Source organism: Meriones unguiculatus, chromosome 8, assembly GCF_030254825.1.
Source record: "Meriones unguiculatus strain TT.TT164.6M chromosome 8, Bangor_MerUng_6.1, whole genome shotgun sequence".
NCBI lineage: Eukaryota > Metazoa > Chordata > Mammalia > Rodentia > Muridae > Meriones > Meriones unguiculatus.
In genome coordinates, this window is record NC_083356.1 from 52665983 (window position 1) to 52679049 (window position 13067).

A 13067-nucleotide genomic window follows, 5' to 3' on the forward strand; every position below is an offset into this window, starting at 1 on the left:
AGAAAGCACGACTTCAGGTCTTTTCCTTGCTATTACATTTTAGCCACCTGATCCAAGTATCCATAACTATAAAACCACATTGGAAGAACGTAAGAGTCAATTATAAATTAGACCTAGATTGAATAAATTTAGCACGCAGTATGTGACTCCAGCTGGAGCTCAGTAACCACTAGCCAGCTTTTGTGCTCGATCACTCGATATTTGTCCTATGTTGTAGAGTTTATTATATTCTCCTAGGTTCAAGGTATGCTTTCTCTTAGGTTTCAAATATCAACCACGTTCAGGTTTGTATGTTTGAAAGATGAGCATCATTCATCAGAAAATTCTTATGACAGTTGCAAAAGGTTAAATCACATAAAAGAAAAAATTTCTTGGTTTAAAATACCTATGAGTGCCTTCTTGTGTGAATGTTTTAGCAGAAGCCAGGGCCTGCTGTAATATTCAGTGCTTTTTCTTGCATGATCCCCTCTATCTTCGATGCTGTCTGACCTTCTGGATTGATGTGAATGTGCTCTATCACAATAGAGTTTAGTCTCCAAATATCAGCACTGCCTTTAGAAAGAACTCGACCCTCTAACCCACACTTCTCTAACTGATTCTGAGTTTTGTCCACAAGAAACAAAATACAGTCCGTGTCCTTTTAGTGTGACTGTAACTTTGCACAGTATTACTCAAAGAATCTGCTTTCAAGTGTGTTACTGAACATAATTTCTATTCATTTAGCTGGGATATGTGTCATTCAGGTCTAAGCAGAAGCGTTATCTGAAAAGTCTTCAAACCTGTGTATGCATGAAAGTGAATACAAGCACGCATCTGTTTAATTTCAGTCTTTAGTTTATATTAATTGCATGATGCTTTTAACTTCAATCGCTGTGGCGCTTTCAGACATTATGTCTGTTCCATTTATATAGTAAAAAAATATTTAGTTAAATGTAAATTCATATATTTAATAATTCCTACTTAAGCTCTTTTTTTCTGAACAAATTTAGTTGGACATTATATATTAGAGAAGCAAGTCCAGAATACTGAACTTCTAAATTTTTATTGTTTTTTTAATTAGTTAGTTCTTCATGAGTTAATGATTTTTAGGTAACAATATAAAACAATCATTTAAATACATATACCAATAATGTTTTTAAATGTTCTAGAACATGTCTTAATTTTCTTTTTGTAGTTTAAGATAAAAATTATAATAAAATAATTCAAATTAGAAAAAACATTGAGATGGTGATTAGTAGGAAAACTCAAAACAATTGTATGCATTCATGCAGAAAAATTATAGTATTAAATTATAAAAGCCTAATAAGCCTTAAGCTCATAAATTATAGTACTTCATTCTCACAGAAATATTCTTTTTATATTAAATTAAAATAATTTTATTATACATCTATGATTCTATAGGTTAATACAGAGAAAAATTTGGATAACTCCAAATAACCTATTATTTGTTTTGTAAACACATTATTGTTATAGTTCTTTTTGCTAGACATCATGAAATGAACAAAGTAAAATCCAGGAGTGGCTCTAAAATCACTAGACATGAGAAAGATGACAAAAGGTACAAAAGGCACTGAGAAAACTTAAATGCCAGAGCTGAGGATACATTACAGCCCTACAATCTCTTATTTCTATGACCAGAGGCAAGATACGTGACGTTTTCAAATCTGACATTTCTCTTCATAGTGATATTTTCTTAATCATATACATCTAAGTATTAAATGTGACAATATCATATTTCTCTGTCTAGAATATGGTCATTGAAGAGTTAAGTTCTTTTTCTGGGATAGTAGAAAAGAAAGGTCATACAGTTGTGGAAACCTATAAAATAATTACAATATTTTCTGACTTGACTGAAACTTTCCCTTTAATCCTCCTAGTGAAACAATTTTCCATTCTGGGCAGAAGAGTCATCGAATTTTTCAAGGGAGATAACATAAACCTGTTAGAATTCATGCAAATTGGAATCTGAACATGATATATTAGAGATTTCTACATTGGTTTAGTCTAATGATCAACAGAAATAGACACAACTAAAATTTTTATTTCTATTTTTAAGTCCTAGTGTATAATTTATGTGTTGAAACAGTCACAGCTCTTGCACATTATTTTACACCCATATGGTCAAAGGAAAATACATAAATTTACAAAGTAAATAAAAGGGCTTTCAAGAAGAAAGAAACACAACCATTTTCAACAGTTACATTTCATCACACAAAATCTGTGGAACTCCTCCTCATGTTTTTTTGTTTCTGTGTTATCATTTTTAAGCATTCGGCCATAATGAGTGTCCTGATCCTGGAATTCCAATCAATGCTCGTCGCTTCGGAGATAACTTTCAATTAGGAAGTTCCATTTCCGTCATTTGTGAAGAAGGGTTTATTAAAACCCAGGGAACAGAAACAATTACATGTATTCTTATGGATGGAAAAGTAATGTGGAGTGGACCAATTCCAAGATGTGGAGGTAAGCTCACTGGTGAAAGGCCATGGGCAGCCCAACCACAGCGCACTCTGAAAACCACAGCAAGTGGTGTGCTATTCCATGAAACCTGTTGTCATCTTCACCTCAGGGTATGAGAGAAGCTACATATTATGCATACATGTGACTGAAATATGCCTCTAATTTTTATTGTTGAATATTTTTAGATTCTTTTAAGAGCCCTCTTTTTAGTCTTCCTAAATATGAGTATTAATAATTATTAAGACTGTTAGCTTGTATAAACTTCTTTTCAACCATAGCAGCTACAGCTAACAAGTTATAAAAACCATAGTTATTATTGTATGTTCCATCACATTTCTTGATGTTTAATAATATGTTTATAGCCATTCAGTTTTCAAAAAAAACTAACAAAATGGTAAGTTTATGTTAAAACATTCATATTTTAAAATGGCTCAATTTTATATTTATAGTTATTTTTTCATTTTGTGTTTTACATTAAGAAAAAACTTTTAGTCAAAAAACTTTCAAGTACTATATATACTTACATATACACACAGAAAATACTATGTGCAGATAGATAATATATTCAAACATATATAATATATTAATGTAGAATATGCAGTAGATGTTTTAAATGTGAGCTTTGTTTATAATTGCTACAATGAAAATAAATATTCAAAATTACAATTTTCTTTATCTGAGCAACTCTCTAAGAGCCTATGTTTAATAAATACATTAATATAAATGAACAACAGCCATGAAGCCTCCTAAAACAAAACACTGTTATCATGGTATCATTAGGTCATTTATTTTTCTTCTTTTGGTTTGTTGGTAATAAAAGCTTTGGGACTGACAAGAATGCTCAGTAAGTAATGGGCTTGCTTTGTTGATGTAAAGATTCTAACTGAGTGCCCAAAGTGCACATAGACTTTCAGGCATAGGGACACATGTTTGTAATTCCAGCACTATAGGAGCAGAGACAGGTATATGCACACACACACATACACACACACACACACGCATGCCCATAAAATCCAGGTCCTTGGGGACATCTTTAAAATAGTTTCTATCATTTGCCTCACTCTTCCCTGTACTCTAACAGAATATGAAATTTTATTTCTCAATTGTATCTGCTTATTTGAGAACATTTGATGCACTTTTTAAGTTCATAAGTACAATCATTACCTATAAATTACTACTTTCGTAAGATTCAACACGTTTGTGGCACCTCAGATCATGTAACTGTGTTGCTCTCTGGCTCCTTTTATTAAAGGTCTTCCTTTTTACTTTAATCACTGTGTCATTTTGGTATCAGAATGCTGAAGAAGATGACTTTGGAATACTTTTCAAACTTCAAGAGTTATTCATTTGTAATGGGGAACTCTACTTATGATTATGATTGTGATATTTCTCTTAAAATTAATGGGGCTGCGAAGAAAATCTGAAATTAGGAGAAATAAAGTAATGTCTTGTCTTAATAGTGTACTTCACCATTAAGTGACCTTGCCCCTTCTTTCTCTCTATTCCCAACCCTGACTCATGAAGCCAGTCAGGAAGTGCTATGTAGGTATGTGAAGAAAAAGTAGACAAGAGGAAGAAAGTTGGTTTCAGGAAAAGAAGGAATACATCAGGTCCCTGTGTCAGGAGTATAGGGCAAGTAACACGGGTTATGGTGATTGATTCAGGAATGCAGAGAAAGAATGGCTTGCACAGTAAGCAGTGTAGGTGTGGAATTATCCGGAGGCTAGCCTGTGGTAAGGAGCTATTTCACTTAGCAGTAGCATGATCTGAACTGGTTTCTCCAGTTTTCTGCATGTTATTTTATGTCTCAGTGGGTAAACACAAAACACATCCTGCTAATTGCTGAATTCCATTGCCCTATTTGCCTAACTAGGGCATTGGTTTTAAAGTTGACTGACACCTAACTAACTACATAGGGAGCTAAAACTAATGAAATCATAACAACAAATAATTTTATGAATCACTGCTAATTCTATAAGGCAATTTTCCACTACCTGTGAAAAATGGATGCTATTTATTTTTTTAAAGTAAGGCACAGTGTGTTGAACTCTAATTTGGCACAGGCCATTAAGCACTACAAATATCTCAAAGAGATGTTTTATGAATTTTCGAAAAAGACTATTTCTTTCTCTGTGAGGGAAACAACAAGCACTCAGCTTTCTTCTTAGTTGTATTTTCAATTTACAAGTAGACCATCAGTAGGACAAGGTTGTAGCCAAGGAAGCAAGAATCAAAATAGTCCAGGAGCAATATTGCTGTGGCCCTTGCAAGGATCCCCAAATCCTGGGCTATTCATTAAGTTGGTTTCTTATTCAAAAAATTTCTACCCAGCTTTGGACAAAAAGTCATTTCTTAGTTTTATTTTACTTTTATTATTTTAATTTTTTTCTTTATTATTATTATTTATTACAATTTATTCACTTTGCACCCCAGCTGTAGCTCCAACCCTCATCTCCTCCTGGTCCCACCCTTCCTCCCTTTTCCTTTCCTAAGTCCCTCTCTTAGTCTACTAATAGGAGAGGTCTTTCTCTCCTACTAGCTGACCCTAGCCCATCAGGTCTCATTAGAACTATCTGCATCTTTGTTCTCTGTGGTCTAGTTAGACTACCTTGCCAAGTGGAGGTGATCAAAGAGCCTGCAACTAAGTTCATGTTAGAGACAGTTCCTGCTCTCTTACTGGGGAACCCACATGGTGACTGAGCTGCCCATAGGCTACATCTGAGCAGGCTGTCTAGGTCCTCTCCATGCATGAAGCAGTTTTATTCATAATAGCCAGAGTATAGAAACAACGTAGATTTCCCTCAACTGAAGAATGGATACAGAAATTGTGGTACATTTACACAATGGAATACTACTCAGCAAATAAAAACAAGGAAATAATAAAATTTGCAGGCAAATGGATGGAACTAGAAAAGATCATCTTGAGTGAGGTATCCCAGAAGCAGAAAGACACACATGGTATATACTCACTTATAACTGGATATTAGCCATATAATATAGGATAAACATAGTAAAATCTATACTCCTAAAGAAGCTAAACAACAAGGTGGAAGAGGCTTATTTAGAAGGGGAAACAGAATGGACACTGAAAGAGGGAGAAAACAGGGAACAGAAAGCAGCCTTCCACAGGGGTCTCTGAAAGATTCTAATCAGCAGGGTATCAAAGCAGATGCTGAGACTCATAACCAAACTTTGGGCAGAGTGCAGGGAATCCTATGAAAGAAGGGGAGATAGAAAGACCTGGAGAGGAAAGAAGCACCACAAGGAGACAAAAAGACCCAAAAATCTGGGCTCAGGGAGTCCTGCAGAGACGGATTTCTTCATTTTTAATTAAGATCTATAATGATTCTTCTTTTCCTGAGTCCAAATTCTACATAATGACAAAAAAAGAAAGAATAAGAATCCAATTTTCGTAAGTAAGAAAATACAGTATTATTTCTTCCTCACACCATCTCTCAACTTGCTACCCAAGCAGTGTTTTTACTTGGACACATTGCATAGAAGCACTGTTTCTGTTCTTTTTACTCTTTAGACATCTTGCATTTTCATATGATTTTGTTACTATTTAATATGAGTCATCATTTAAAGTATTGGTAGAGCCTCTGAAAAATGTTTGACATTTTAGTTGAAGTTTTCATTACCTTCAAAACAAACATTTGATAAACAGGAATATAAAAGCATGCTTAAATATTCTGTTTGCATTTTATTTTCTCCACATGAAACAATGTAAATGAAATGCATTTAAAAAGTTATTGTCAATATGAATATATCTATTATAATTATAAATGTTAAATTATTTAATGAAGTTTTATAGAACAATGGAAGTGTGTTTGATTAGACAATGTGGGTCCAATTTTCCACGTCGAGATGTCATCATCCTTTTCCCAACCATTTTCTGCCATGGTTGTCTAGGAGTTCAAGCATTCTGGCAGCATGGTGTTAAGTTTATGATTATCAGTCTGCAAACTTTGCAAATCTTTGATCTACCATATTATCTGAATAAGGAATATCAGACCAAAAGAAAAATGGCAAATCATAATGTATTCCCACCAATAATACTGGATTAACTTCAAGTAGTTTGAATATTATTTTGAGAAAGGATTGATATCTATGTGTTGTTCAATGATGGGGTTGGACTTACTGAATACTGGTTTATCCAGTCTCAGCATCATGACAGTTGAATAGATGTTTTGTGAGCCTTGCAATTTTCACATCTGCTAATGGGAAATACTTGTTTCCATAATCACCACGGAAGTCAATTCACATTGAAGTCTTCACACTCTCAACTTGGTTAAGTAGCAGTCAATAATTTTCATCCATATTGAAAGTGTACACTGAGTGTAACTGGCTCTGTCTAGGGTGAACCTTTGCATGATGCTTGTGCCACAGAAATGTCCCAAAGCAACTAAGATTGTGGTAATCGCTTAATATAGGGTGCTTACTGGAACTGAATAGGGAATTTCATAATGAATTACACAGAAATCGTATCCCCAATCCTCACCTTCTCACTCTTTTTAATTCCTCACTCACAGATGCTCTCAGGACTCTCCTCTTTGGCTGTACTCCTGACAACCCCACTCCGCCCATGTTCATCTATTTAGTTGTTCTATGCATTGCAAGCCCTGGGCTGAATGTCTGTTAATTTCATCACTACATTCAGACCGCTGGCATGAAGTTCTCTCATTAATACACTTCAGTTTTGCTGCTTCTTTCTTTTCATAACTGAAATATGTTTTCCCCCCTTTTCCCTCATCAGAATTCTTTACAAGAATTTCTGAGGTCATTATCAGGTACCTCTGCATCATGCATTCTGAGAGGAGCATGACACAGCTGCACTAAAATTGTACTCACCTCTTCACCTGAGTATGTGACTTCCTGTCTCTTCAGCCATGGGTACAATGCTACTTTGTCTTAATTCTCTTTGAAAAGAAATAATAGATACTGTATCTCCTCCGCCCTGCCAAACAATAAAGTTAAAGCTATCCCTGGGCTCCAGGTTCTGGGACCATTTACTCACCCTGCAAAACATCATATGGTATAGGATTATGTGTGTGTGTGTGTGTCTGTGTGTGTGTGTGTGTGTGTGTGCGTGTACCTATGTGCACAGTACTGCTACATAGAAGGAAAAATTTGAAGAAATAATCTAGATTTTTCCTTCACGGGTCATGGGAAACTCCTTTATCCATCCACTCTGATGGATAAAATGACACCTGCTAAGACATTTTGTTTATTGTCTATACCTCACATGATCCTATCATTATTCAACATTCCTTCTCATATGGTATTTTGTATCTCATTTTGATACAACTTCAATTTATTTTACTAAATTTGTGAAACTATTTTGACTTAGAGATTTATTCTGTGTTTTTTGTTTGTTTGTTTGTTTGTTTGTTTTTAGTAATCAAACCCTCGTTCACTCTGCCATATACTTTTTACACGTGTATTTGATCCTCCAACCTCTTTGTACCTTATCTTGATTAATTTGTGGCATCCAACAATTTCCATAATTTTTATTGGTTTTAGAGTATTTGTTTTCAAGGTTTTCACAGAATTCTACTTATGAGGTTCTTGAAGTAAACTATCACTAAGTGATCACCTTAAAAATATGTGCACCACAAACAAAATTAATATATTCTGTGGGTGTACAAAGAATAACTTCAGATATCTACCAGATTAGGAAATAATCAAAATGGATTCAGTGTACAGACTGAAACGGACTACTTTGACAGGGGCAGATATGGTTACAAATAAATAGGGGCCAATATGGGTACAAATAAATATATATTTTTATTTAACAAAAATTAAGAGGCTAAAAAAAGTGATAATCATTATTCCTGAAAGCACTGTTACTGAAGACTAAAAGAAAGCCCTCACTGTAGGAAAGCAAAATGATGTGAATTAGGGGTTCCCCAAATACTGTAATTGGAGGTATGTTGGTGCCAACCAGTCCCCTGAGGAATGTGCTGGGCTGATGGGGAAGGTCTGATTAGCCATGCATCATGCCAACCCTCTCTCCTCCCTGAAAAAGCATTCTAGTTCCCAAGAAGTTGTCCTTCAGCTGGATCTACTTAAAAAATGTTTTCCATATGACTTGTTCAAAAGTTTCTAATAGTCATCACTATGATAAAGTATGATCTTTTAGCATCAAGAATTCACCTGGATATTCTATTTTTCATTGCTCTTTTCCAAGTGCCATTTTTTCTGTAATGTCCCTTTGAATGTACACTGAAATTTCAATTCTTTTTGTTTTTCTTTTCCCCCCACCTGTTTATACAGTTTTCTTAACAATCTTGCTGTTAGATGGCTCAATTGTCTAACATAATCTAGGCAAACTTGGAAATTATACAAAAAGTGTGAAAGAATCATTAGTGAGCAAGATAACTGATAATGATTTTCTTTTATTTGGGGTGTCAACATTTTAAATAATAAATACCAGCTTCACAAATATTTCCACAAACTCTTATATTCAAGGTATACTTAAACTTGAGATAATCATCATCAATTTATCTTTTCCTTTCTCCCCATGCTTACATAATTGTCTTTTATTGTTTATTAATTTATTTTTTATTAATGAACATTTATTCATTTTGTATCTCAGCTGTAGCCCCCTCCCTCATCACCTCCCAATCCCAGCCTCTCTCCCTCTTCTCCTCCCATGCCCCTCCCCCAGTAAACCTTTTTCTTCCCTTCTCTATCCTCTCCTCCACTTATATCTGCTTAGAACTCCTGCCTTATCTGAAAGACCAAGTGGCAGGTACAGTGCTGTGCTCTGTCCCACAAAATGATGAGTTTGTCACATTACAATGTTTCACTTGAGAAGCTCTCTTCTTGGATAGTGGAAACATTCTTTCCCTTACTAAAAGAAATTATGAATTTTTAAATAAGAAGTAAAGTTTTCGACATATCTTTTCAAGCTACTTTCTGTGCTGTGTTCCAACTTTATAAATGCTTGTTTTGTACTTCACAATCATAAAGCCACCAATGTATTTGAAGAGAAGTTAATAGAAGTATCGCATCAAGAGATTTGAAAATTCTCCTCAAGGTCTCAGACAGTGAGATCTAAGTCACCTCCAGTTTTTTGATTAAAAAAGCAAAACAGTTGACCTGACCGTAAATAACTTCTTCTATCTCTGTTGCAGACCCAGAAAGAAATACTTCTTACTTCCTCAGTATGATCATTTATATTCATTGGTTTATGGCATTTGAAAACAAAGAATTGTTACAGTATGACAGTCAGGAATTCTGAAGCAGAAGGGAGTTAATTTGAAGAGTGAAAATGAGCATTTGATTTAAAACTATCTGCTATTTTGCCATAAACTCTGAAATATGTATTTTATAGCTTAATGCTGGCTAATTTTATGTCAACTTGTCAGAACTAAAGACATTTGGGAAGAGGAAATCTCAATTGAGAAAATGCCCCCAGTACTTTTATTGGTTAATGATTTTGGAAAGGGCCAGCTCATTGTAGATGGTGTCATGGCTGGGCAGATGGTTATAGATGGTATAAGAAACTCGTCTGCTTAAGCTATAGGAAGCAAACCAGTATACAGCACTCACGCATGGCCTGTGCCTCAGTTTCTGCCTCCAGGTTCCTACCTCGAGTTTCTTCCCTGACTTCCTTTGCCAGAATGCTGTGGCACACTAGGCTGAAATAAACCCTTCTTCCCTCAAGCTGCTTTCGATGATTGTGTTTTATCAGAGCAACAGAAACCAAACCAAGACAATGATGAAAAATCATATTGTCTCAATAATGAATTATGAGGTTACATAAATCTATATGGGAAATTTCTTAAGCAAATCTAAACTAAATTTCACTTAATTAAAAATACTAGTATGTCTCTCTTTTACTTCTTTTTCTCTTTTCTCACCTCTGTACTTACCCTTGGTTCGAGTAATCATCCTGAGATGTCTTGAATATTTTACTGTTTTGTTCACTTTCTTAATTAGTTTTATCTAGTGTCAAATTTCATTAACACTTTCATGCCAACATCTCTGAGTTCTGTTTGTAACATACTGGTATTCTCCTAAAAAACAAAATTCTCATGGACATACTGAGGTTTGTAGTTTGAATTTACAAGTAAATTATGTCTCATTTTTTTCTGAGCATATCTGTTTTTTCATAATCCTTTTTTTTTATTTCTTAAGACTATGATGCATATATATTTCCTCCTAAATGTTAGCAGCCTGCACCAATTACACTGTAGCCAGTAGCACCCTCTTTATTCTAAAGCAAGCTCCCCACAAAAATAGAAACAGAATATTGGCCTTTCTGGTTACATGGCCATGTTCTTGAATATGATTAGGGCATAAAATATTCACTGAGCTTTTTTATAGGAAAAAAAAAAGATTCCCCTTAATGAAATACATTGGAAGAGTTGCATAAGTCTATTGGCTCAAAGCTGGTAATTTAATTAAGATGCTAAGTTAAAATTGACTGAATAAAAAGTTGCCTGTTGTTGAGTCTCATAATTTCAAACAATATGGTCTTTGCAGTGTTTCTAACAAAAAATAAAAATAAAACATTACTAGCAAATATGAATACGAAGAACTGAAGCTAATGTTTTCTATAGCATCCTAATTACTAATATAGACACTTAGCTAAAAGAAAAATAAATAAATAAATGTTAAAATCTTTCAGACAGTTGAGGTTTATAGACCCAATGTAGGATGTGTAAGTTAATTCTTTTCTCTCAACAAGTTTAGTCTTTCACTTATAACCCATCCAAGCTGAACTTAGGGAATAAGAGAAATCTATGTATCTACGTTTGTTTGTTTGTTTGTTTCTATTTGTAACTGTTAGATTCATGTTGAGGATTTTGTTCACACTGATGTAGGAGAATGAATAGTAAATCCTTCACCGTAATCCAAGCTGAATGTAAGCACTTAAGAAGACTTGCTCATGGAGAATGTAGATGCATATGTGAACGAAGAAGTGTAATCACCAAGTATGCTTACTCACTGAATCTACAGATGTCATGTCTTTCATGACTACTGAACATGGGGGAAGAAAATAATAAATAGCTAGTAAGTTGGAGATAGTGAGTGGTAGGCTTGTGCAGCAAAGTTACATGGTGAGTTCACAAATCACTCCACAGGACTGGTTCCACATAGGAGGCTTATTAAGGGAAGAGGGGAGGGGTCACAGAAACCTCTGGGTAGGGCAAGAGAGAGAGATTGGAGGTGGTGCAAGTTCTCTTAAGAGGTGATCCAGAGCATGAGCAGGTGGTTTCAGGTGGTCCGTAGGTAGCTTCACAGATGCTTGATTCCAGTTTGTCAGGTCCCTTGGAGCTGGCAATAGAGATGCCTGCTTACAGATCCCAACAGTGAGAGTCCTGTAGTTCCAACAGTTTGACAATTAAAAGATATGAGTGTCTTCTATATCAACCAAGTACCGAAATGAATAATTGGAACTGGCTTCTTAATAAATTAAAAACAAGGAGAGATCGTAAATTTATCATAAGAGCCAGGACCATAGCAATACCTAGAAATTGTTGAGTTTGCTCTGTTGGGGAATCAGGTACTAAAAGACCTGTCCTGCCTGAATCTTTGAATTTCCAAAAGACTCATTGATTCTCCTGATTTGACAGCAAGCATTTATAATACTTAGTAATATCACCACTGCCTTCATACTATCCTTAACTCTCTCCTCAAAGGAGAGCTGGAGGATAAAATGTGAAAGAGGCCACCGTTTCTCTCTTCCAAGAGTGGGACAGAGATTCAGCAAGTGGGAGCCTTCCCAATGCATGCTTTCCTCCATTACCCAGAGATGTGTCTTGAATAATGGATAAAGGGGAGCAAAGGGTTTGAAAATAAAATGAAAAGGTTTGTTGTTGCTGTTGTTGTGTTATTTTTAATATTGAAAGTAGTTATAAATTTAGGGCTGGAGAGATGGCTCAGCCGTTGAAGGCTAGGCTCACAACCAAATATATAAAGTTACAGTATAAATCTAAGATATTTGTTTTTAGGAAGACGGGGATTTGACAGTGCATATTTGAAGTAGAAGTCAAGAAGAAACAGAAATAAACCATGCTTTGTATTTGCTCTAATGATTTCAGAATGCTTCATAAAATGCTTACTCAAGCAAAAACTTTCTTGTCCTCCAAATAGATCTCTCTGAATTGTTCTGGTTTATGTTCCCTCCCACTCCCTAGTGAGATATCTGAGAAAATTTTTAGAATGAATAGGATGGAACTGGAGCCCCTAGAGAACTGTTTGGAGGCAAGGCGGGACTTGCATGCCTGATGAACTTCCTCATTGAAGATAAGGAGTTTTCTCTTGAATCTCAATTAGCCTCAGAGGAAAGGAAGCCCTTCTGCACAGACATCACATTCTCTGTGGAGAGAATTCTTTTGAAGAAGCAATTAGAGTAACAACTCTGTGCATATATCAGAACTGATTTGTAATTCTAATACAATGTGTGTTCACACATGCACATATTTATCTCAAAGGATGAACTTCTTTTTTTTTTATTTTTATGTAATACTGAGTTTCATCTGGAGAACTATCATAAGGAAAGAAATAATAGCCATCAGGAAAGTTTATCTCCTAAATTTTGTTAGGGTAAATTTGAAAAAGGAACGGAAAAAAAAAAAACTTAAAAATTGAAC

General features: G+C 35.0%; 1 protein-coding gene across 1 annotated transcript in view; it reads left to right on the forward strand.

Annotated features, from left to right (window-relative positions):
• Positions 1 to 13067, forward strand: part of Csmd3 (CUB and Sushi multiple domains 3) — a 1323831-nt gene that overhangs the window by 843392 nt on the left and 467372 nt on the right. The window contains exon 16 of the mRNA XM_060389430.1: positions 2269 to 2463. Coding sequence (XP_060245413.1) covers positions 2269 to 2463 — 195 coding nt within the window. The remainder of the gene's footprint in view (positions 1 to 2268; positions 2464 to 13067) is intronic.